The sequence below is a fragment of the Lissotriton helveticus genome, chromosome 7, assembly GCF_964261635.1.
Source record: "Lissotriton helveticus chromosome 7, aLisHel1.1, whole genome shotgun sequence".
Classification (NCBI taxonomy): Eukaryota; Metazoa; Chordata; class Amphibia; order Caudata; family Salamandridae; genus Lissotriton; species Lissotriton helveticus.
Genome location: NC_136068.1, coordinates 549568817 through 549595760, shown reverse-complemented (window position 1 = coordinate 549595760; position 26944 = coordinate 549568817). Strand labels below are relative to the sequence as shown.

The 26944-nt window shown below is 44.2% G+C and overlaps 1 protein-coding gene across 1 annotated transcript in view; it reads right to left on the bottom strand.

Annotated features, from left to right (window-relative positions):
- Nucleotides 1-4108: 4108 nt before the first annotated feature.
- Nucleotides 4109-26944, bottom strand: part of LOC144769168 (extracellular calcium-sensing receptor-like) — a 313553-nt gene continuing 290717 nt past the window's right edge. The window contains exons 7-8 of the mRNA XM_078653182.1: nucleotides 13521-13644; nucleotides 4109-5028 (exon numbers count right to left, since the gene is read on the bottom strand). Coding sequence (XP_078509308.1) covers nucleotides 4109-5028; nucleotides 13521-13644 — 1044 coding nt within the window. The remainder of the gene's footprint in view (nucleotides 5029-13520; nucleotides 13645-26944) is intronic.

Sequence of the window (26944 nt, the reverse complement as noted above, 5' to 3'; positions counted from 1 at the left end):
CCACTGGAGTGGGCAACGGCGCCAGAGGAAGCCACTGATCAGGCTTTTCCTCCTCTTGTAGTGGTAGAGGATTGTTGATGACCTCCTCTACCTCTGCCCGGTTTACCTCGAAACTGGGGTTTTCCTTGGGCTTTACTTTGGGACCATTGAGGGGTTTGAACCCTCTGTTGAGCCCCTCTCCCCCTGTTGGGCTTGAAACGACGCTTGAACTCTTTCTTCTTTTCCAAGCCCACCGCTTTCACTGTGTCTAGTTCCGTCTTCATTCGGGTCATTTCTTCGTCCGCATGCTCACCGAAAAGAGCGGAACCCGAGAAAGGGAGATTAAGGATGCGATGTTGAGCATCCGGCTTCAGGCCTGTCAAGCGTAACCATGCCGATCTCCTGGCACAGACCCCATGAGAATAGGAATGCGCCGACAGGACAGCACCATCCGCAGCCGTGCTTATCATGTGATTCGCCACCAGACATCCTTCAGTCACGGTCTCTTCAAAGTCCTGCTGGTCTTCTTTTGGCAGCTTGGCTTTGAACCTTTCCATAGAGTCCCATAAGGCTCTGTCGTACCGACCCAGAAGTGCAGCCGCACTAGAAACCTTCAGAGTCGACGCAGCTGAGTTGCAAACTTTGCGACCCCAGGAGTCTTGCGTCTTGCTGTCCTTGTCTGGGGGGACGGAAGAAGAACCTGCCACTGCGTGTGTCTTCCTCGCCGCCGCCACAATAACAGAGTCTGCTGGCGGGTCCGATCTTACAAAAACCGGGTCAGAAGAGGCCGGTTTGTATTTCTTTTGGATGCGGGCTGGCACCGCTCTGATAGTCGCCGGAGTTAGGAATACCTCCTTGACAGGATCTATAATCCCCGGAACTAATGGCAGTAGAGGCCGGGTGATCGCCTTTTTGTGTAGAGTCTCGAAAATGACTGTCGTGGTAACCTGAGGGACAGACATTTCAATGTTCAGCTTCTGAGCTCCTCTTTGCAAGACGTCCAGATACGTGCCAATGTCATCCACTGGGGAGGATCGGGACGTAGGACTGTCCGTCAAAGTAGGGGAGTAGTCCCTCTTGGAAGACCTGGTAGAAGAGGTCGAGGAAGTAGACGGAGTTCGTCGACGTCTACGGTGGACACTGTGCCTCCTCTCCTTGGATCGTTTCGAACGCACCTCACGTCTAGGAGAGCGAGACCTGACCCGCTCCTCTGGGTCTTTTCTGGGAGATCGGGTCCTTCTGGGAGATCTAGTTGGTGTTCTCACCGGAGATTTGCGCCTGGGAGGGCTATGCTTGTCCATCTCCTCCACTAGATCCTGAAGAGGAGACCTGTGCTGCGAGCTGGCGTAGTCCTGCATACGTTTTGCAGCCCCAGAATCTCTCCAATGATCCAAAGACTTATACCATCTAGGTGAAAGTCTGACCTTATCCGCCCAAGGGTCCGTCCGACGCTCAGGTGACTTGCGTACTGGACTTCTGGACTTCGAAGACGCAGTTGAGGAGCCAGAGGACCTTGAGGTGGAATGACGGGAAGCTGACTCCGTAACCATCACCACATCTGAACCTCTCGACGCCGAGCGTTCTTCCCTCGTGGTCGAGTGCTTTCGGGGAGTCGGCGGATCAAACAATCTTGTTTTAGAATGTCTATGTGAGGATGTATGGTCTCTCGACGTCGAGCGGCGATGAGCAGCCGCCGACGGAGTTCCACGTCTCGACGTCGAACGGTGAGTACCGGCCTTCGACGGAGACCTCTCCCTCGACGTCGAACGACGATGCCCAGTCGTCGACGGAAGTCTTGACGTCGTCGACGAAGCACCCTGCCTCGACGTCGACTGACGATGTCTAATCGTCGACGGAGGTCTTTCACTCGACGTCGAACGGTGATGATCAGCCGTCGACGGAGAATTCTGCCTCGACGTCGAATGTCTGCGCGACGACGGTGGAGGGGTATTGGACACCCTCGACGCCGAGAGCTGACGAGACACCGACGGAGACTGCATCCTCGACGCCGATCGACTCTTCCCTGTCGACGGCGGAGGGGTCTTGGTCCTTGACACCGAACGTCGCTTCTTCGACGACGGCGGAGGAGTCACACTTCTCGACGCCGGTCGACGTCTGGATGACGACGGCGGAGGGGTGACCTCCCTCGACGCCGGTCGTCGCCTGGTTGACGACGGCGGAGGGGTCCTGGGTCTCGACGCCGACCGTCGCCCGGTTGACGGCGGCGGAGTCCCCTTCCTCGACGTCGGACGTCGCCCAGTTGACGCCGACGGAGGAGATTTCGACGATGGAACTGGATCCTTCGGCGTCGTCGACGTACCTGGTCTTCTCTTCGACGGCGAGCCCGCCATCGACGGTAGTTTAGACGATGAATGATCCACCGGTGGTTCTTTACTCAGCGCCGAGCCCGACGCTGAGGGTGAGGGGTATGAAGACTTCTTTCTGGAAGCTGAATGAGTCTTCTTGGAGCCCTTCTTCACCGGAGATCTTCCTCTTGATGACCTATGAGCTAGGCCATAAATGCGAATCCTCTCCCTGTCTTTTAAAGTTCTTCCTGACAGGTGTTCACAATGAGGACAGGTGCCTGGATCATGTTCCTCAGGCAGACACAGGATACAGACGTCGTGGTTGTCTGACTTGGCCTTCTTGTTGCCACAAGAAGGGCATTTGTCAAAGAGTGAAGGCATTTTCAGGAGAAAATGCTCACCAAATTGACTGAAAAAGACAGTATCTTACTTGACTAGATGTTAAATGTCGAGTAAGAACAAAAAATTGTCAAAAGTGAAGAGTTTTTCTGTCAAAAAACAGGAAAATTAGTGGAGCTGTGTAACCAGGGTCCTTCTCTGAAGGAGCCGGAAAGAACAACTGACCTAACTGTCACCCCTGAGGCATGATGGGATACTGGGGGTCATGAGTGCCTTAAAGGCACGGTGTCAGTTTATTGCAATGTAGCTACAGGTTAGCTTTTCAGTCTTTTTAGACTGTGTGTTTGCAATGCAGCCTGGGAGCTTTCTATGCTTCCAGTGAGTTATAAGAATTTCTACTGCTTTCTGAGCATTAAAACAGTTTCTAAAACAAACTTTGTGTTGTTTCTCATGTTTCTAATGCTTAGTATTATTATTGCATGTATGGTGGAAATTCTACACAGCATATTTCAGCTCTGTTTTTATTGGCTGCTATTGCATGTTATATATATATATGTATTTATATATATATGAGTATATATATGTGGGGCACATATAATATAGTGTTTCCGGGGTCCCGCACATGGGCGGGAATATTCTAATGCTTATGACTATTGATGAGGATCCCCTGGAAGAGAATCTTTATTACACAACTGTTGTTAAGTATGTGTGATTTCTCAAGAAAGTACTATTCTATGGAACATGTAAAGCACCCTGCCCACATCAATAAACACATGAATACAAGAGTTGATATTTGGTTCCATCCAAATGTTCTTCTAAATGCTAACAGCATGCTCAAATGTGCCCAAGCCGATGATTCTGTCTTAATTACCCTCGCTTGAGTATCAATGTGTTGAGTGGGACATAGCATTGACATCCGATTTGTAGACTCTCACACCTTTTTGCAGCTCTCTTGTTTGGTCTGAGATGGCCACCTTCTGTATTGGTTTTACTTGTACTGTGTATTGCAGTCTTTCACCTTTGGGGCCATTGATGCTTCTATATAGTCATTTTAGTCACTGGGTTCTTTTTGTATAGAAGGTATAACAATTGTTAAAACGTTTAGAGGCAAGTATTTTAAGTCAGTCATGTGTTTGCCGATGCTTCTTTGCAATTAATGCACTTGACTCGTTGTAACAGATTCTAACGAGGAAGCCGAAAATCAGCCTTGTCTCTCTGCAAAACCATCCATCATCAGTGTTAGTACAACAGCAGTTTTCTTTTCAATATATCTACTGTAATTATGTAGCAGGAATGTCCAACATGTAATATTACTTAGTACACGCCAAACTATGGAAGTGTTCAATTCTACATAGCTCCCATGAATTGAAAATAATGATGTGCAGTAGTGCTATCACACCATACATATTACATATTCACTACGTGTTTTAAATACTCCACATAAATAGAAAAAAAACAGGTGCACATGTACAATTGCAAACTTTTTACTTAATTTTCGTAGTTACCTTTGTTCGTGAAGTTAAATATTCCCGTGAGTTTCTCTCTGACCTCCAAAATATTATAAATACTTTGGGGGCAAATATACAATAGAGGAGACCAGCACTTGAGGACAAAATAGCAAATATTTCCACAGCAACCAGATACTTTCCCTTTGTGCTCAGATACGCAGGAATAAAAGCTAACCAGACACTGACAAACACGAGCATGCTGAACGTGATGAACTTGGTCTCGTTGAAGCTGTCAGGTAAGTTCCTGGCGAGGAAGGAAACAATGAAGCTCACACTGGCCAAGAGTCCCATGAAGGCCAACATGCTGTAGAACCAGTTGTTAGAACCCTCGTTGCATCCATGGATTATCTCTTTAATGGCAGGGCTAGTGCTGTATTCTGGGAATGAGGGGAATGTTGCAAGCCAAGCAACCCCAATGGTCACTTGAATTAAAGTGCAGAACAAAACGAGGTTGTAGGCTACTTTTGGACCTAAGAACTTCTTGAGATTGCTATTGGGCTTTGTGGCTCTGAAGATAAAGACAACTGTGATGGTTTTAGCAAGCACACAAGAAATACACAGGGAGAAGATGCCTCCAAAGATGATTTGTCGCAGCATGCAGGTCCATTTCGTGGGACGGCCAATGAAAATCAAGGCACAGAGGAAACAAAGCATGAGAGATACAAGCAGCAGGTAACTGATCCCGCGATTGTTAGCTTTCACCACTGGGGTGTCCCGGTACCAAAAAAAGACCCCAAAGACACAAGAACAATTTAGGAAAAAGAAAATGGATATAAACACTAATATTGAACCCAGAGGCTCCTCGAAGGACAGAAAGTCAATTGATTTTGCTATACATTTGTCTCTTAAGTCACTGGTCCAGTGATCATCAGGGCACTTCATGCAATTGGTAGAATCTAGAAAAACATAGAAACCTTATATCACAAAAGAATCAATAAATGAAAAAAAGAACTATGGGGCATATTATCAAGGACAGGTGTTAAAAGTATCGCTGTTTTATCGGCAGGAAACTGCCGATAAAACGGCGATAATGGGCTTGAAAATACGCCCTTGTTAATTCCCATAGAAGCCCATGTTAACAGTTTCCTGCCGATAAAACTGCGATAATTTTAACACCGGTCCTTGATAATATGCCCCTATATTTTGTAGATGACTGGCAAAAATACATTCATGGCATAGACCACCTCTAGGTTTTTAATTAAAAATAACATATACACATATACATATTTCACCAAAAATATTTATCTGCTCTCAGTGAACTTAGAAGAAGAAATATTGTGTATTGAGGGAATATTTCTGCAACAGTGAAGCATTTCAACACTCCCAGTCTTTCGCAGTTGGTGAGTCCATTTTCAGTTTCATCTTAAATAAAGTCTTGCCATCCTGCCTCCTATGAGGCATTCTGAAATTAGTAGCTCCTGACCAGCACATTCAACAATGCCAATACAGACTACATACCCCTTGGAGTGGACTACAGACTACTTGGGCATAAAAATACATACTGACCCAGAAGTCGTGTTGTCTGAGAACTATGGATGTGTGATACAAAGATTAACTGAGGTAATCGCAAAACGGATTGAACTACTGTTGTCCTTGGTGGGACGTATAGCACTAGCGAAGATGGTGATGCTTCCTCGGTTTTTATTTCTCTTTGCAAACATCTCCATTAGTTTGCCCAAGTCCTTTTTTCACAGTCTGCATGCATTGTTGATCTGCCTTGTCTGGGCAGGTAAGTAACCCATAGTGAAATGGTAAAATCTAACAAAACCATGTTCAGAAGATGGACTAAATGCCCCTGATATGGAAAAATACACAGAAATTGAAAGCATTTGGTTGGATACATTGTCCTCCCAACTTACAGCATCATCGTATAGAACATAATATGGTGTCCCCTGTACCACTGCAGAGATATTTAACTGGTTGCTCGCTAAATAAGCCACTCATAACTGACCCAGTTAATTGTACTGGATCTCAATTATTCAAGACAGCGAACAAGCAACAGCTAAACCCAATATACTCTCCCAAGCTGCCCGTAAATTGGTGTGATTGGTTCTCACTTAGTAATTAATGACCGGGCCATGATGCTATCCCTTCATAAACCGGAAATAACACTAATGGGAGACCTGTTTCATGATGGAATAGTTAGAACACGGAAACAGGTGGCTCCACAGGCCGGAGGGGTAACTACATTGGAAATGTTTCAATATTACAGGTCCGGGAAAGTTATGTTCCTTATTAGGCCCAGACATGTATGTACCGCTGGAAATGAAGTCTCTGACTTGTTACAGTTGATCTCTACACAGCAGGACATAACAATACTTTACATACTGTTTAAAAAGCAGTGCATACAGGTAAAACAGAAATTTCAACTAGAATGGGAGGAAGAACTAGGAATAGAAATTAAAATTGCACAGAGGTCTCACTGTTTCAGTAACATCAAGTCAATTTTGCACAATGGTCCACATAGAATGCTTAATTTTAATTATCTACATAGAACCTATTACACTCCAGCGAGGCTCTATAAATATGGGTTGCGGGAGGATGATAGATGTCAGAGATGGGAAGCAATGAATGCCAACTTTACACACCTGGCCTAGGAGTGCCCAAGAATTTGCGCAATCTGGGGAGAGGTATTAGCTGTATTGGCCAAAATGCTGGATCTTGTTATACCAGAGTTGCTACTGGTTGCTCTGTTAGGGTTTGATAAAAATATTCCAAAAAGTGTGTGTAAGCTGGCCTCCATTGGTTTTCTGCTCGCTAAATGAAGAGCTGCAATGAGGTGGATGCGGGCCCTTTGCCTACTATAATAGAATGGCACACTGACCTGGCAATCTGAAAATTATAATGCATTGATGCCTGTTAAATGTCATCCTAAAGATATTTGGGAACCATACCAACAGTATCTATTGGTTAAAGCTGCAGAAGATGATGCCCAAGCAGAATTAGATAGAACAGGTATGGGCTGAGTATTTTTCTGATTTAAGGGGCAATGGGAAATGTGGGCTACGTGGCTGGGGCGGGTTGTGCCACAGCCAAAGGTCAGGAAATTGTCTCTGGGACATGTAGTAAATCTTGTATGACATTGTACTTGTGGGTTGTTAATCGTGCAATGAAAATGACACGTACCTTGCATCTTAATGTTACATTGATTGCGGTATATTCTGTGGCTTTTGCTATGTGTACATTCCGAAAATTACTGCTGTAATGCTCTTTCCTGTCTTATTTCTTTTTCTTTCCTGTTTTCTTTTTGAAAAATCATAAATACAAATTTTAACAAAACTGTAGACCAAGTTGTCCTGATACTTAGGCAAACTAAGTCAGGAGCCTGTCAGATCCCTGTCCATCCAGGGTGATGCATGAGGTGGATCATAACATTGCCCAGTTCTAACACCTCTATTCAATACTATTATTAAGGAGATACAGAAAGGCTCAGCACATACACCAAAGTCAAGATTAATATCAGTTAATGTACAACAGTATCAAAGTTAATAATGATCGAACATGAAATAATCAGAGTTCGAGTTCTGATGTATCCATAAAAAATATGTCCTTGTTTTCTGTTCAATTCGTATGATAAAGAGCACCACTTTATTTTTTCTGTGGATTTTTTAAAATTTGTATGCTCTTCCAAAGGGTATTGTTGCCCCAAATTTTAGCAAAGAGAGAAAAGACGTTCGGTCCGGTGTCCGAGTCTGAAGAGATACGATAATTGAGATACAATAAATCAGAACTCGAACTCTGATCATTACGATCATGGAATAAATAAAAACACAAAAAACCTTGAAGAAGTCCCCTGGGGACGAAACGTGCTGCATCAGCTATGAATGTGTATTATGTTTTTAATGAAATCCAATGACGCATCATCAAAAAAGAATAAAAGAAGAATACTATTTGCATAAGAATTAGGAGTCTGTAATAATTTCTTTGGAAGATTATATCATGTTCAATCATTATTAACTTTGATACTGTTGTACATTAACTGATATTAATCTTTACTTTGGGGTATGTGCTGAGCCTTTCTGTATCTTGTGTTTTTGGTCACCCAAAATTGTGGGAACTAGGGGGGTCCAGTTCCTAGCTCTTGCACTACCATATTCGCCCATACTTTTAAAAACACATACTTACTGGTTCAGGCCTTGAGTGCCCTGACCTTCCTTTCTGTGCTTTATACTATTATTATGGAGGGCTGTTTTCCTGTCAAATGGAATGAGGCCTCGGTCCTACCACTTTTGAAAAAGCCGGTCTTGGACCCTATGTTTGAGAATAACTACAGACATATATCGTGGTTACCCTTCCCTGCAATATGTTTTTGAGAAACATCTAAATAGAATCTTGCCAGGACTTTTAGAGAAAAATATAATTTTGAATGAGGCCCAGTTTGGCTGCTTTGGTTGCAGTCTCAGAAAAGATTGAATCTATCATGGACAATGTTGAGAGGGTGATCCTTTTGGACCTTTTTGTGGACTTTGATATGATTAACCATGTAGTTCTTTTGGAGCGGTTGGCTGATATTGGGATTACTGGTTCAGCCTTTGATCTTCTCTCATCATTCTTAGGAGGTCGAGAACAAAAGGTGGCCTTTGGGGGGTTAATTCTGAATGTTTTAACCTGCCTTGGAGGGTTCATCAGGGGTCATCCCTCAGCCCTATGCTGTTTAACAGCTTAGAGCTCACTTTGGCTAAATTAATGTATTCTTTTGGTTTTGCCACAGCACCATACGCTGATAAAACCCAGATTGTTGTGCCAATCTCTTGCAAAATGGAGAACGTTGCTGTTTGGTTTGATAGCTACATTGTTAGTTGGATGGGTAGGAATTGCTTAAAGTTGAACTCCTAAAAAACAGAAAATGTACATGGTACTCCCCTAAAAGATTACAACGATCAGCCTCATCAAGCTTAGTGAACACTGGGGGCGTGGCCAGGCTACCGACCAAGATTACCATGTAGCTCTGTAGCTCTGCCGGATCGCCCGACATCCTGGCTCGCCTGGCCTGAAAAAATCATCATCCTGCCCACATACTGATGCTGCTGGCAAGAGAATAACCCGAGGAGCAAACAGATTCTTCTCCGATGCCGAGAGTCTACCGGGAGTCCGAGATCCGGTCAGTAACGTTGGTGGCCTTGGAGGCCTAGGTGCGGTACAGCAGCCTCATCCTTTGTGTTCCTGCATTGCTCCGGAAGCCGAGATCAGACGTGAGCGCCGAGACTGGTAATCGGAGCCCGACGCGCATATCGTTTGCCGCCCATGGCACCATCTGTTTCTGTGCGGACTGCCCCTGAGCTAGAATATTTTCAGTGTGGAGGCCGCGCTGTAGCGGAAAATCCTGATGGCGGATGGCCTGCAAAATTGCCCGGTAAGTAGACTCTGAGCCCGCCACACCATTTGTATCCTGTTTTAGCCTCAATGCGGGGTCCACTTCAACCCCGGAGGCCCCGTGGTGTCAGGGTCTGAGGGTGAGCCTGGGGGCTGGCCTCCTGGCTAGGTGGCGTGTGGGTGCAGGGGTATCAGAGCACATGTGGGGCAAAATCCAAAGTGCAACAAAGCAGATGCCATGATTTAAAGGCTTCCACCTCGCTACAAAGTATTTGATCTGCTGAAGGTTCTGGGGCAAGGCCGTCACAGTGAAAGCAAGACCGGGCGATGTAAATTGGCTGGAACAACAGGCCTTTGGTGTTAAGAGTGAGGAACTCGGTGTCCCTGTAACCACCTAATGATTGACTGCCCATCACTATATTCGGCGTTAATCTTCCCCAGCTTTTTTGAGACTACTGATTCTCCCATTGGGTCTGTACTCAGGGACACTATTGGCGGCTGGGAGTCCCAAGGTGGTGGCAATATGGGTGTGCCTGTACACGTGACATGGTGCGGAAAGACCCTAAGCAGAGGGTTCTCCAATTTCCTAAGGACACTGGCCAAGAGTCGTTTTCAACTTCAAACATGGCTGAGGGAGGCATCAAAAAGGATATTGTTGCCGTCCCCCCCCCCCCCACGGATCTGAGGCCATTATGGATGAATTGCATGCAGGCTTTAGATCCTTTAACGGACGTTTTGACTCCTTAGAAAAAAGTCTTGACACTATGGGCGCAAGCTTAGATGCTCATGAAAGGCTTTTGGATACCGCAGAGGGCAGGGTCTCCGAGCTTGAGGATGGGGCAGTGCAGTCAGTAAAACAATTGGACCGATTGCAGAAAACTGCAATTAAAAATGAGGACTTAGAAGCGAGATACAGACGTAACAATCTACGCATTCTAGGAGCTGCGGAGTCCACAAATACTGGCAGGATGGATCTGTTCGTGGAGACCTTCCTCACAGATCTGTTTGGTAAAGAGGCATTCACACCAACTTTTTGGGTTGAGTGGGCATATCGTTCACATGATCCTCACCCGGCCCGGGCGCCCCATCCCAACCAATTATGGCTCGCCTATTGAACTTCCGCAACTGCGACACTGCTTTGAGACTGGCATGAGAGACGAGGTTTTTGTCCTTTCAGGGTGCTCCTAGTTCGTTCTTTCCTGATTTTATAGCAATGGTTAAGGAGGCACGGAGGAAATTTATGGGTGTGAAGGCATGCTGTACCCGGCCTGCTTGAGAGTCGACGTTGCTGGGAAGACTCAGGTATTTGACACACCAACAGCTGTTCAGGAATTCTGCAGAGACTCCAAAAGAGTTGGGGGCTCCAGAGTGGGCCAACTGCTGGCATGTCTCCACCGCAAAGTGGCTTGGCAGCCAGCGTTGAACTATCCACGTCAGATTGATTGGCATCTCTGAGGGTTATTTGGTAGGATTTGAATGATATTCTTATTTTCTACACTTATTGGAATAGGCATTGGGCCATAGCACAATTGTTCTAGTAAATTGTTGATGACTTCCAGAGGCAAGCAAATCAACGAGGTGTTACCTCCCCCCAGTGCATTCCACCTATTTAGGGGTTCGCAGTTGGCAATGCATACGTTTGAACAATATTCCTCATTATATGGGATGGGTGATGTTGCAGGTTTTTTATCATTACAGGGGAAATGTCTTTGCGATGGGATTTGCAGGGATGGGTAGGGGGGAGGGGATTCTATGTTGTTTACTTAATGATTTACCATATCTTAGTTATCACCAGTACATGTGGTAGACAATCCCACATACTGCACGGTTTGATATGATGTTGGAAATTTTCTACGATGACACATAAATCTATGTTAAAGCAATGTCATGAGGTCAAGTGGATCGCACCGCATGTGGTACTATTTTCTACACTCACTGTCTAATGCAGGAAGTGTACCAGATGATAGTTTTTGTTTTCTTTTCATGTCAAAAATGGTAAATAAAGTTAGAAAAAAAAAGCTTAGTGAGCACGCCTAGAATCAAGAGAACTGCTTGGGGCTGTCAGGGTTTTGATTACTCCTGCCGTAATCTCTGAAATAGACTGCCCCTGCATCTTGACATTCAGGATAGTTTTCTTCATTTCCATAAGCAGTTGAAAATCTGGCTGTTCTCAGTTCTCCTATAATCCTTTGTGTTTCTTTCTTTCATTTTTAGTGGACTCATGATTATGCTAGCACCAAGCCACCCTGGGTCAATCGGGCGCTTTATACATTTCAAATAAAATAAAATAAAATAAAAGCATGCTTTTTCATGAATTATGGGTGCTTCTTCTGTTTGAACCCGGACCTCCTTGTCAGCTGATCCCTGGAAATGCCTGGGTTCCATGTAACAAATAGTCATATTATGTGCCAAACAGTGTAAAATAACTTAGAGTCTGAATTTATATCTAAGAAAGGGTTTATTGTTTGAATAATTAAAGGTGCAAGTTTTACAAGTGGCGATTTCAATATCTTTTCACATACAAAGACCTAGTTGTTGATCTCCTATTTCAAACAGAAAATCTTTGTTTCCATAGATCTTACATTCTTAATCCTCACTACAAATGATTTGTTGGGCTACTGGTGGAGGAACATTTCATTATGTCAACTGTTTTAATTATGCGCACAATCATCTATTTGAGATGAGAGTCACATCTCATCATCACATCTACAGGGTGAGCAGTTCAGATCCTTGGGGAAGGTCCAATAATCCGCCAAAATATCCTGCCAAATCAGATGAAGAACAGTTGAGTGATATTTAAAATTTTTATTTGCAGACACCACATGAAGAGTAGTCATCCCATGCCTTAAATATTAGCTCTCAAATTCACGTAACTCAATGTTCCTTCTGTTTTTAAGTTCAGAATGTTTAAAGGATTAATCACCTCTGCGGGTTTTGAGTCTTTGATCTGCAAGGTATCCATAGATCTCCTTAAGAGGCACAATATCCACTAAGCAGTTTTAACAAAGTGCAGTCACATAAAGAATGTGTCATGCAAATTCCACACTGAAGGCAGAATTGTCTCTTAGTCCTCTGCAATAGGGATTATCATTACCCTTAATGCAAAAGAGAAAAATGAAAGAGTCCCTATTGTATTCTGTGACCTGTGGTTGGGCATGGGTCTCTGAACAAATGCTACAGCCATTGAGCTATTTTACTAGGATTGAAACCAATGAACCAATGTCAGTCTCTGAACTGAGATTACTTATTTTCCACTGTACATCTCAATGCCCTGCACTGACACCATGTGCCATTAACAGACAGTAGCAAGCACTGGTTAACAGGTTAGGTCTGGCCTTGTCAATCTTGTGCAATAGTTAGTCTTTTAATTGCAAGCATGTGCCACCAAATGAAAAAAAAACATGCAGCCCTCTAAGAGTGGCTCCATATCGTTGCAATAAGCTTTTTAATATTTATTTAAAAATAAATCACCGATGTGGCCATGTTACGGGTGATGTACAAGAAACAATAAGCCTTTCATTTGTGCCATGTATTTTAATATTATTATTTGTGAATGCAATAAGAATACATTACCACCTATCTAGGCACTCAAATTGCAGGTAGCTCCAATGTTACACTGCTATTTGAGTACAAATCACCATCAAAGTGTGTATCCAAAGCGGAGGCAAACATTATTTAAAGTTGATATAAAAAAAAAATAATATTACATTTAAAAAAACATGCTTTAAACCAGATTTATGGTTCAAGAGAAAAGAGCAACATTTACACTAATGTGAACAATGCGCACAGGATTTATGCAGTCACTCAAAGTGTATGGGACAAATGAATATAGATGGAAAACCTAGCATTGTTTAGTGGACAGAAGTAAACTCTGAATGATAATTGAACAGAGCAATGAACATAGCCCTCTTACCAACAGCTCTGCATGCATATAATGTATGATTTTTTTGAAAAGCAATATTTGAGAAAGCTAATGCTGACCTTAAAGATAGATCAAAAATAAGGATGTTGACCTCCCTGCATGTAGTTTTTCACAGGGTTTATAATTCTTTAAATATATCTTAATGTGACCCACCTGTTTGGTTGGTAATACTCCCATCTGAACATAAGATACATTCAAAGCAACATCTAGGCTTCCCTTCAATTTCTGCTTTTCTATAACCAGGACGGCAAGGCTCACTGCAAATGGAGACAGGTACCTGAAGATCAAGGAAATTGGTAGGTGTGAAAGTAGTAATACAATACATCTGCCAAATCGATACAGATCTGTAATGCAAAAGCAGCAGAATCTTAACAGTAGCTAAACCAAGCAAAAATTATAGAAGTATCATTTTCTCATACCTATATGCTGGAAACAGGTTTCAGCAGAACATGCATCTCTGTGGACATCTACAAATATGTCCTTATACTTGCCAACTCACTGTTTTAAAGCATTATATCAAATCAAGCCAAATCCCAGCTGTGAGCAGTGGCTTACTGCTTGCAAACCCTGGCACTGCTTTTGAGACTCCTTGTCTCAGAATTAGAAAAATCAATGCCAAGAACACAGGTGAACCGTGACCTGTTATGGGCATCAGGACTCTTTGTTTTCTGTTAATTTCTAATTACTGTATTAATGAATGATAGTCTGACATTCAATGTTAGTTTAATAAAACAAATGAAACAGGAGCTGGAACAGAACCTTCATTGGCATCTGAAGTAAGTAAAATAAAACACTTTTATATATATGCTGTTTGTGTGTTCATGGGTGATAGCATTTTTGGGAAAGTGTGTCCATATCTGTGTGGGCCTGTTGGTATGGGTGAACATGTGTGTGTGTGTGCGTGTGTGAGAAAGTGAATTAGAGTGAGTGCAAGATAAAGAAGAGTCCAAATGTGGGAGAATGAAAGTGAGGATGACTGAAAATGAGGGGTATTAAGGGAGTATGAGTGAGCGAGTGAGGGAAAGTGAGAGAAAAGGTGGATTCAACTGAGTAAGAGTGTTAGCGTGAAGTTAACACATCTCCCTCAGGTTTTGTCAATGGGGGAACAACTAACAGTGTCTGATCGCTAAAAATATGAGGGTAACCAAGATTCATTTAAAATGCTCTGCTCCCTTTCTTTATTGTGCTGGCCTAACACTAATGCAGGTTATGGGGGGGTTCAAATTGTTATACATTAGCATGGGTGTTAAAGAAGATGATGTATACAGTCTTTCCTCCTATATAGCTAAACCATGGTTGAGGTAAGATACATACCTTATTGAATATCATTGTGTGCGTTAGTCCTACCTCTGGAAAAAAAGCATGACTCTTTGTCATTCCCTTTGCTCTTACTCAGACACTTCTGAGAGCTTTGAACAAGTACTGGAATTTGGATCTATATATACTGAACAGGGCAGGGGGGGTGAGGGAAAGTTATAAAAGGACTCCTCATTTTATACCTCGTGTATGTGATATACCTATATGCCAATAAAGTTATTAGTAAAAAAAGAGCATTAACGTGAGCGAATGAGAATGATGACATAGTTTGAGTAAGAAGGAGTGTAAGACCTTGACCTCGGTCACAGGTCTGCACTCTCCCCGACAGCTCCTGCGATCCGCTGCTGCCTCTGGGCCCTGAAATTGTGTGTTTGTGTCTGCTGCTGCCAACGTACTGCTCTCTGATTTTTTTGTTATTTAATTGCGCTGTTATTCCTGTTTCAACATTGTTAAAATATTGTGCCCTTTCATTCTGTTCTTTTCCTGCTTCTCCTGCTGTGTATCGTGACGCCATCTTATTTTCTGCCCTCACTTGCCGTCCCCGTCCCACGCTTCCCGCCTCTGCTACGTGGCCCCTCCCCTCGCCTCTCGCCTGTTTTCCCACCTCCCAGCTGAGCGTCCCTCCCCTCCATAATGCAGACAGCTGCGCGGTCACGCAGCGGGCGCGCCGCTGGCGAATCGAAGACCCGCCTTACGCACGCACCACCAACTCCCTGACCTGCGTCCTCCTCAACATGCACTCCCTGCACCACCCCGCCGTAGAGATCTGGGACCTGATCGACACCCTCTCGCCTGACGTGGCCTTCTTCACAGAAACCTGGACCAACGCCACCTCCGGCCTGACATCGCCACTGCCATCCCAGATGGCTACAAGATCCAGAGAAAAGACTGCCTCCCCCGCCCAGGAGGAGGACTCGCCATCGCACACAAGACACCCCTCCAACTATCCACCTCCAGCACAAGCGACCCCCACTCCAACACAGAACACCTCCACTTCCGGATCCAGACCAGCCCCAGGACCATGCTACGCCGCACGCTCATCTACAGACCACTGGGCCCTCGCACCCAGTCCGCAACCACCATCGTCGAGCTCATTGCACCCCACATCATCGCTGCCCCAGACTACAACCTCCTCGGGGACCTCAACTTCCAACTCGACAACCGCAACGACCCGCACTACGCCACTCTCCTTGACAGCCTCGCCGACCTCGGACTGAAGCAGCTGGTCGTCACACCCATGCACAGAGCTGGACACACCCTGGACCTTATCTTCGCGGGAGGAACAAGCATCCGATTCAGCCACACAACCCAGCCGCCCTGGACGGACCACCACTGCGTCAATTTCACCTTCAACACCTCCGCCGCAGCCAAACCCCCACGACCCCCGCAAAGAAACTGGAGCAATATAACTGAGGAACCCCTCAACACCACTCTAATCCAAGACCCCCTGAGCGCCACGACTGACGCCAACTCTGCAGCCACAGAACTTCACCGCTGGATCACCCATTGCGCTGACACACTCGCACCACTCCAACACCCCACCAAGCAACGCCCGCCAAAAGCTTCTTGCTTCACCACGGAACTACAGGAAGCCAGAAGCTTGTGCAGACGTCTGGAGAAAACCTGGCGAAGCCAGAAAACAACACAAGCACAAAACAAGCACTGGAACGCCCTAAAGGAATACCACCAGTGCATACGAGACACCCAACGAACCTTCATAAAGGACAAAATCCAGGCCAACTCGACCAATGCCAAGGAACTGTTCAGCGTCATTCAACAGCTCACAAAGCCACCCAGGGAAGCCACGGACATCATACCCTCCCAGCAAGTCTGCGACAAACTCAGCACATACTTCTACTGTAAGATCAAGGACCTCTACAACAACTTCAGCAAACCAACGAGGGACAGCGCGCTCCCCCCCATTGCGGCCGATCAGCCAACGATGTCAACCTGGGAGCCCATGACCGTCAAACTCATCTCCGAGGCCATGCATAAGTCCCACTTAGGTGCCCACATGGACCCCTGCCCACCTCACATATTCCACAGGTCCGCAGCCACCATCGCACCCGAACTAGGATAAACCATCAACACTTCCCTCACATACGGCATCTTTCCTGATGACTGGAAGTGGGCAGAGGTTAAACCCCGCCTCAAGAAGCCCACGGCCGACCCAATGGACCTGAAGAACTACCAGCCTATCTCTATCCTCCCGTTCGCAGCTAAAGTCACCAAAAGACTCGTGAACACCCAAATGAACACCTTCATCGAAGAGAACTCCATCCTAGACCCCTCCCAGTCCGGATTCCGCAGTAACCAAAGCACTGAGACTGCTCTCCTCACCTCCACAGACGACATCCACATGCTACGCGACCAGGGACACACCGCTGCCCTCATCCTTCTGGACCTTTCCGCAGCCTTTGACATACTCACTCATCGCATCCTCGCAGCCAGACTTCACGACGTTGGGATACAAGGAACGGCCCTCGACTGGATCCGATCCTTTCTCTCTGGCAGAACCCAGACGATCAAACTCCCTCCCTTCCTCTCCAAACCCACAGTAGTCAACTGCGGAGTGCCCCTGGGCTCATCACTCAGCCTCATGCTCTTCAAAATCTACATGGCACCCCTCGCCACCATCGTCAGACTGCATGGGCTCAGCATCGTTTCCTACACAAACGACACCCAGCTCATCCTCTCACTCACAAAGAATCCCTACAACACCAGACTCTGCTTCCAGGAGGGAATGAAGAATGTGGCAACCTGGATGAAGGACAGCTGCCTCAAGCTTAAATCTGAGAAGACCGAGGTCCTCATCCTCTGACCCTGCAACTCAGCCTGGGACAACTCCTGGTGCCCTCTGAAACCCACCCACTCCTACGGACCACACATGCAGCCTCTGCATCATCCTCGACTCTTCCCTCTCCATGAACCGCCAGGTCAACGCCGTCTCTTCCACTAGCTTCAACTGCCTACGCATCCTCTGTAAGACCTCCAAATGGATCCCCCTCGACGGCAGAAAGACCATCACCCACGCGCTCATAACTCAGCAGACTGGACTACGGCAACACCCTATACGCTGGAATCAACAGACCTCTCCTTCACAGACTCCAGACCATCCAGAACGCTACCGCCAAACTCGTCCTCTGGACCACACGCCACGAACACATGACTCAACACCTCCGAGATCTTCACTGGCTCCCGGTTCAGAAGAGGGTCACTTTCAGGCTCCTAACCCACGCCTACAAATCCCAGCTTGGACCCAAATACCTTAACCAGAGACTATCATTCCACGTACCCAAGAGGAACATCTGCTCCACCGACCTCCCAGATCCGCAAGAACAGAACTGACAGGAGAGCTGGAACAAGCTCCCTGTGAACATCAGATGCTCCCCAACCCTGCACACTTTCAGGAGGGACCTGAAGACCTGGCTTTTCAACTGACCTGGAGCTGTCCCTCCTCAGCACCTTGAGACCCTCACGGGTGCGTAGTGTGCTTTTTAAACCTCTGATTGATTGATTGATTGATTGATTGAATGAGAATGATTGTAATTTAGTTAGAATGAGTGACAATGGGTGTAACAATGACAATAATTAAGCAGCTATGAATGAGAATAAGTGAGTCAGAGTGACTGAAAATAAGTTGGAGTGAGTGAGAGTAAGAATAAGTGCAAATAAGTGTGAGTGAGACAGTATGAGTGAGAGTGAATACAAGTGGGAGTGAGTGACTGCGAATGAATGAGCAAGAGTGAGTGAGTCTGAGTGTGTGAGAATAAGTGAGACAGAGAGAATGAGTGAGTGAGAAAAAGAGAGAGCAGGTGAATACGAATTAAGAAACAGTATGAGTGAGTGAGAGTAAGAGTGAGTGAGTGACGTTGAATGAGTGAAATAGAGTGAGTGAGGATGAATACATTATCAAATGCAAATTACTGAGAATGGATGTGGTATTATGCTTGTGAGAGGGCACTTGGCCCTGGCATCCTGAAAGTAGGTCTTGGTATAACATCCTACTATGACAAGATATGGGGCATGGCATATCAGTGCTAATATGGGACATCCATGTAAATTGATACTTGTATAGCGCACTACTCACCCGCAAGGCAACATGATGTCACTGGCATACAGGAGAAAAATCCTTGCACTGGGGTAAGTGTGAAAAAAACTGCCTCTGGCATTCTGGAGGAAATTCTTTGCAGGAGAACACCTGACTCAAAATGCTGGCGATGGCTCATTATCTCCAATTTGTGGCATAAGGACAACTACCGTGATGTACGGGTGGGTGCGGTTATGATAAAATTCTGCCTTTGACATACTAACAGTAACTTTTGACATATTAGTCACACTTTGTAAAAGGATGCCACCAATGGCAAAAGTCTGGCATTTCCACGTTGTATAGAATTGTTGGCGTAAGGGGGGTCCATAGTATAGGGAGTCACCAATGACAAAATGCTGGGCCTGACACTATGGAGATAATTGTTGATATATTGGACCATCCATAACCCATTTAAAAAAATAAATATGGTTATCTCATGGGGAGCATCATGTGTTATTGGCTTGGTACACCATGATTAGATTTCGATGAATTTGAAAGTCTACTTGATTTAAACAAATCTTTGTGAACATTTTGTTTTAAAATGCACAGTTTGACTTTACAACTTTCAAATTTTTTTGGGGGGGAGAGTGCCACCACTGTCAATGACTCACAAGTCACCAGTGATACAGCAGAAGGTAAATAGCATCTTGCTGAACATTGCTTATTTTCTGCAACTTGAAGACATGTGTTCTACATAGTAAATATAGTTTTATACAGTTTGATGTGGCCTGTCCTGAAAAAAACATGAGCTAAAAAAACACATTTTTAAGTGAGTTACTGCCATGTTTCATTATTCTAGATACATGAAAAGTTAGGTTTCATTGGAATCTTCACCTCCATGGTTTTCACAAATGATAATACCTTGCAAATTATCATAAATCAAAATGTATTTACAAAAAGGAATGATCTAAGCCAAGAACATAGTTCATATTCAATATATGATCTACATCAGTGAAACTCAAAGTATGGCCCAGGGGCTGCATGTGACCCTCCTGACCTTTAGATGGGCTCCCCTGCTCAGCAGCAGCACTAGGCTACAGTTAACTTGAATCCGTCCTAACATTAACCGCTTAACCGCGGCGGCAATTCCGCTGCGGTGCGGCGGTTTTATTGAGTGGGCAGGGCTGCGACGGCCAATAGGCACGAGCAGCACTACGGAGGTAGTGCTGGCGACGGCCGTTGGCCGACGGACGCATCGAAAGGGTTAAACAGTTGCAAAATAAACAGGCAAGTATTTGTTTTCAGGTAGATTGAAGTTATAGAAAGGAAGTAACTAAGTTTCCTGCACAAATTAACTTTAGGAACACTTTAATTTTTAAAGACCTATTGCATCAAAGCTGTGAAAATATGATAAAGTCACTTAAAAATTCTAAAAGTGTATTTCATTAACATGCAAAACTATTTCACCTTGTACATCAGATTATTTCAGTGCATTGAGAAGTGGGTTTTTAAAACTGATATTTTTCCAACGTGAATTTAAGACACATTTAATTCTTCCTTCTACCCACACTGACAATCCCAATAGTTCACTAAGAGGCAAGTTACTTGTTATGTGCAGTCGTTGGGTTGCCACTAGATGTACATGCTTCACTTTCCCCAGACCCACCTCACAGTTCCCGTCCAGTATCCCCAAATCCCCCCCTTCTGCTGGCATAATGCGGCCCTCGGCCACACCACAGACCAAACAATGTGGCCTTTGAGAACGTTTTTACAAGTGACCATGATCTATGTCAATGAATATATGTCAAAATAACTATTATTTCTTTTACATCACACCTTTTCCTCTCCCTACAATTGATAAATTCATTTGTTTTTAATGAATACACTAGGGGAATTAAGAAATCATGAGAGTCTGTGGTATAAATTATTTAAGTTGCCAGTGCTGTTATGTGTTTTGTGACACTATATTCTCTTCGAATTAACACATCATTTTTCATGTGATGATACAGAAAAATGAGTAATATTGCTCTGGCATATAATGCCAGCATCCTCATATATATGTCCCCTAAAATACACAATTGTCTGGGTTGTGTTGTTATATGAATCTTGCAGCTATTAGAGTTTTAGCAATGTCAATTACTTTGATATAATCAGGGTTAAGATCAAGTGACATCACTCCTGAGGAAGGTTCAGGGTGAAAGTCATGTATGGTCACTTTCTGAGATGTCTTTAAGGTCAAAGGGCTGGCACTGTCAAGACAGCTACCTCCTCACATTTTGGTTAATCTATGTCCATAATGAATACCTAGACCTGTTCTACCAATATTGTGCATTATCTGGTACATCTCAGCTGCTTTTTGCTAATGGAGGACACTTTCATGATTACTGGTGAAAAAATAATGTTGCCTGAGACTGAGACATAAATATGATGAAAAACGGACAGTAATAGTATTGCCAACTCCGCCCTTCCCAGTATATTTACCAACTCATGGGCATATGTACAAGGAAATGGCACAGTGTGGCGCTGCAGCAAATTTTGCATGCAGCATTGTGCTGCACCATTCCCAAAATGCAGGGATGTGCCTTATTTACAAGAATACAATGCACCCCTGTGTTTTCCCTAGCACTGGCTCTACAAATAGCTGCCTAGCTCCAACACAGACCCTCTTACACCATAGTGCAAGGGTGTCTAGAATGCAGGGGATGATTCTTTATGTCCTCGCTGCACCATTCTAATGCCTACTTTTGCATTGGTGTTAGTTTTTGGAGTAGCGTTGGATTTACAAATCCTTGTAAATGTGGGGCAGCATCAAAAACCATGGGTGTTGTTGTGGAACACCCACTGCTACACCCATTGCATGCCCCTTTCGTGCAGGTACCTGCGTGAAAAAGTGCCATATTAACAAAGTGCAATTAAACCACAAACAGTGCCTTAACACCACTTTGTATCTGTAAAAGTGGTGTTCCCCTTGGGCATATGGCCCTCAGTTCATAATCAGAACCAGTGTATTAAATTTACTATGATTTTTCTTAGTCATCATAAATTGTAAGTGTTTGTGGTTTTATTTGTCTTGGGTTATTTAAAGGTGTAAACCTCTTCCGAGGGAAGCATGGCATAATAAATATAGTAGAAGGTTAAGTAAAAATTTCAAAAAAAGAAAGGAATTTATGCCACAAATGGTGAAATTAAAACGTTATGAACCACTAACATTACATTGTTGCATGTATTACACTGTTCTGAAGTATAGATTGTGTTGCCAATGCTGCAGAAATTAAAGTATCCATAGAAGAATGGTGTAGTGATATGTGTGTAGGGAAATCTCAACACTGCAAGCGTATCGTTTCAAAATTCCACCCCTTAAAATTGGTCGTTTGAAGCAAAGCAAGAACATTTTTAAAAATATGAAAAACTCAATAGAGAAGTAAAGGGTCAGGAAAAAATAGAAAAAACAGAAAAGCGACTGAAAGTGAAAAAAGGGAGAATGGGGAAACTCTCAACTGCAAAAAAAAGGGAAAAAATAACAAATGTTGATAAGAGAGAAGACTTTATTGAAAAAGAAGAAATAGATGAGAAGCAATAGTGGAAAATAATACTGGGAATACCATGTGAGATGCAATTCAAGGTTATAAAAAAGAAGCAAATACAAAAGAATGGTAAGTCCAGCATTGAGGATAAACAATTAGAAGTAATACACGAAGTAATGCAATTATATTAAAAAAGCACTTTCAAATGGGCTAAATCCATTTAATTAAGGAGCCCAGGAATGAATTGATAATAACTTCACTGCTATTACTTGCAGTTTCTCAGTAGCATACTTTAACCAACATCACAGAGGAACATTACCACAATAACCTGCCTAGAAGTGATGTCACACAGTCTTTGATCCAATTTTCTTTATTGCAACCTGCTCTATTTCCTCTAGTTTGACACTTTTAAACATTGCTCCTTCACCTACCAGTCTTACATAGTCGTCACTTTGTCTGCATCCTTCTTTACTACCAGGTCGATGGGTCTGCGGTGATCTGAGAGAAACTCTCTTCAGTTCAACTGGCATTCTTGAATCTGCAAGAACTATTGCAAGAACTATTTCTTCATCATGCAGTGGATGCGGGTTACTTACCCCAAAAATTATTACTCCAGCAACTGGTAGCCTGTGAACAAAATCAATGGGTTCCTTTATATGTAAACATTGAAAATGTTGTTAGCATGGGAATGGCATATTACTTTAATCCAAACTTTTACGACATTTCAGTTCACAGGCTTGAAGAGTCATTCACAAATTTGTATGATGATAGGCGTTGATGGGTTTTTAAAAAAAAAGCTAATATGAAGGAAAAGGTTTTACCATTTTTTCATTAAAACATTATTTACAGATTTTATCTTTATGAATGCTTTTCACCAGGTCGGTGGAATCAACCTGATGATAGCTTTTCAAAATAAATATTAATTTCTTTTGGGGGACTCAGGCTCGTTGGGGGCATTGCAATTCACCCACCTGCATTACCAGTGTTGAAGGAGACCCGTGGACACCTCCCGCTCCATTTCCCAGCGTCCCCAGTCTGACTGACGTGGACGCTGACTGCCGCATCACACTCCCGCGCCCGGAGGCGCATAAAAACGAGCTACTCCTCCCGTGTCGCGGGCCGCACGCGGGCGATGCTGGGCTGAGCCCGAGCAGAGGGCGGGCCATCTGTGGCCATCAGGGGCCAGAAGAGGCTGGGCTGGGCCTATCCTCCTTCACCTGTGATGGGTAAGAGAAAGCAACAGATGTCCGGGGTACAGGAGGGCAAAAATGCTAAGTTCCCCATGAGAACTGACTCTAGAATATCCTATTTGACTTCTGCTGTTGGGATTCTCAGTAAAGAAATAGCTAATGCGGAAATCGAACCGGGATTGGGTTCCGCTGATAGTGATCGAGATAAAAATGATTCAGTACAGACTCCTGGACCACCATTGGAGCCAAACATTGTTATCGTTAAACCATCGTTAGTTCCTGCCTCCAATCCTACCCCCTCTGTTGCTGAGGTTGTACCGAAGGAGCATAGTGATGAAACTGAGGATACACCTTTGCAAACGCAAGCGCATAAGCGTAGGCGGGTTAAGAAACCACACAAAAGACTATTTAAAACTATTGCACCTGTACGCTCTGACACTATTAGCAGGCACCTTGTGGCTCAAGTGGTGGAGGAATTGTTTACTGCAAGGTTGGAGCCTGCCTTAATAGCTATTGGCAAAGATATTGTAGATACACCAAATAAGTGTGTGGTGGGTTTGCAAAAAAAAATTGAAAATATTGATCAATTTATCACTCAGCAGAGAGCCAATAATTGTAGCCGGATGTATGACATTACAACGCATGCTTTTACATCTCATGCCTTTACAACGCTGTTTTTTCAACGCATGCCTTTACAACGCATCGTACTTTGGGGCGCTGGATAGTGAATAGTTTAATTTACTATTCCAACACCAGTCCCCGTGGATAGTAGGGAAGGTGTTGGACAGTAAATTAAACCTCTTCCCTATCCTTGAGCGCCCCCCAGCGCAATGCATTGTAATGGTTTGCGTTGTAAAAGTTGCGTCGTAAAGGCACTGCGTGGTAATAGTTGCGTTGTAAAGGATGTTTCCCATTGTTGCCCCATCCAGACAAAGGTTTCCCAAGGAGATAATGTGAGGGTGGCAAACCCACAAAAGAGTTCACATGTTCTAAGGGTAGCCAAGGGAGTTACTCTTAATCATACAGTATGTAGTCAATCTGGCTTGGCAAATAATGTAAAAGAAGGGATCACACATCGGGAGCAAATAACATTAAGACAATAGTCCCGCCTCACGCAAGACAGGGGAATACGCATGGTTCTATCTTGGACTTACCACCAGCAGCGGCACCATTTGTAGCTGTCTTCACGGGGGTCCCCCCAGTGGAGGAAGACGCTTCCGAATCCACACATGACCTTATGAGGATAGCTGGGCACTGGTGTGAAGAGCACAGTAGTGGGGGCTTAGATGTCTCTAAAGCCATTATTATGGCAAGAAGAGTTGCATGGATTGGGCGTCGCCCGAAACATATTACTGGCGATTGCGTGGTGGTGAATTTTAATTCACGCTCAGTAGCGGATAGATTATTCTGGGATGCCTCAGATTTAGACAATACAGGCATAAGACCGGTCCCTTTAGGTTATTTTTACCCGCCATCTAGGCCCCCCCTATATTCCCCCCAAAGTAATCCCCTCGTGGATTCTCAATATGGTTACCCCCCCCCCACACACACACAGACCCACCAGAAGTGATTCCAATATCCGGCACAGGGAAGTGCTAGGGACGATACAAAGGTCGAATATAGTTCCCCTAGCCCTAATTGTTGCTAGATCTCCCCCGCCTCAGGTAGATATGGATATAGGGCTCTCAAATCGTTTTTCCCCTCTGTCACATCTGGATCAAAATGATTGACATGAAGTGCCGATGCAATGCCAGGGGGATATAGAGGAGGGTGTTAAATCCATTTCATCCTGCAAATTCCTCAGCTGGAACGTGGCGGGGGTCAGCTCTAAGATACAAGATGAGCTCTGGGTGAAGTTTGTAAAGCTTCACAGTATCATAGCCCTTCAGGAAACGTGGGATGTTAGCACTAGCTTTAATATGGATGGGTTCTCAAGTTTTGCCGTCCCGGCGGTGGGAGGGCAACCAGGTAGACCGAAGGGAGGTTTACTTTTCATAATCGCACTGAATCTTAAAGGTGTGTTTAGAAAGTTGGAATTAGAAACCCCCAACATTCTGATACTTGAGTGGAGTTGTGTAAACTCACAAAAGTATCTTTTAATACATTTCTATAATTCATAGCCGGTTCATATTGTAATGAACATTTAGGCATCTTGGATACATTTTTGTCAGTATATAGACTTAATAAAAACACCGCATTCGAGTTGATCATAATGGGAGATTTTAATATACACCCATGCAACTGGGAGTGTAATATGGGTGAGCCCTGTGGTCCACCTAGGGCAGTGGTTCCCCACTTTGAGCACAGTTCCCAGAGTTAGGCCCTCGAAGAATTATTAGCAATTATGAACTTATTTGAATTTAACCAGGTGGCCAGGAAGGGCATGGAAAGAAGCCCCACATTTGTAGGAAGACGGTCCTCTACAATTATTGATTATATTTTCATTTCGTCTGGGATATTAGGCAAGGTCCGAGTGTACAGGACAGAACTCTCTGGGATGACAATATTGTTCCTCAAGTATTATTATTAGAACAAATGTCTTTAAAATAATAATCAGAATTTTTTTATTGTATCAAATTATCATGTACATGTGATTTATGTGTTTAATCTTTTTTATAAATACAATTATAAAATATATTTTTTATATCATTACAGTCCTTTGTGTTATTGTTTGTCTATAATCTGTTCTTTTGAATAGCCAGTGTTTGTCCTTGTACTTTTGGCCTGGGTTTATACCTTTGCATTGAATTATTTTCCCTGACCCAGGAACTCTATCCTAACCAGGGGGTCCTTGATACACTACACAGGACAGAACTCTCAACATTTAGTGATCACAACCCAATTTATATTGGAGATGGATGTGGGGGCCTGGAGCAGCTCAAATGAGTTGGTAAGGGGGGGATGGAAATGTTGGTTACATCAGATCAAGGAGGAAGGATCAAATGGGACAGAGTTGTAATGGCGTTTTTTTTTTGAGGAACTGGTTATAGAGGCCAATATAAATTTGGAGATCTGCCTAGATAGCACGGCTCCCAGCTCAGAGATCATTGGGACATATGAAGAAATCTATGGCCAGATTGCTAAGTAGTTAGAGCTAGAGTCCAAAAGAAACCAGAAAAAGGAGTATAAATGGTTTGATAGCAGCTGTACAAAGGCACATGGAGCCCTGATACAAGCCTTAAAATCTAAACCTAGGGATAGGATCTTGGTTGCAAATGCCCGTAAATCATACAAACTAGCCATAGCTGCGTGGAAAAATCACCTCAAGGAGGAAGCGTGGGAGAACTTCCTCGCTACCGAGGTGCTGCGTGACAGCAAGAAATTTTGGACCACTATAAACCATCCCTTCCTTTCCGGTCAAGATAACGCTGATATGGACTGCGTCATCCCTGATGAAGGGTGGGTTATTCATTTTAGCGAAATTCATGGCGGAGTGCATATGGATGCACTGGCTAACCATAACATGGTACCCGATTGTGCAGGTGTAGGAACATTAACATTTATGGCTAGTGAGGT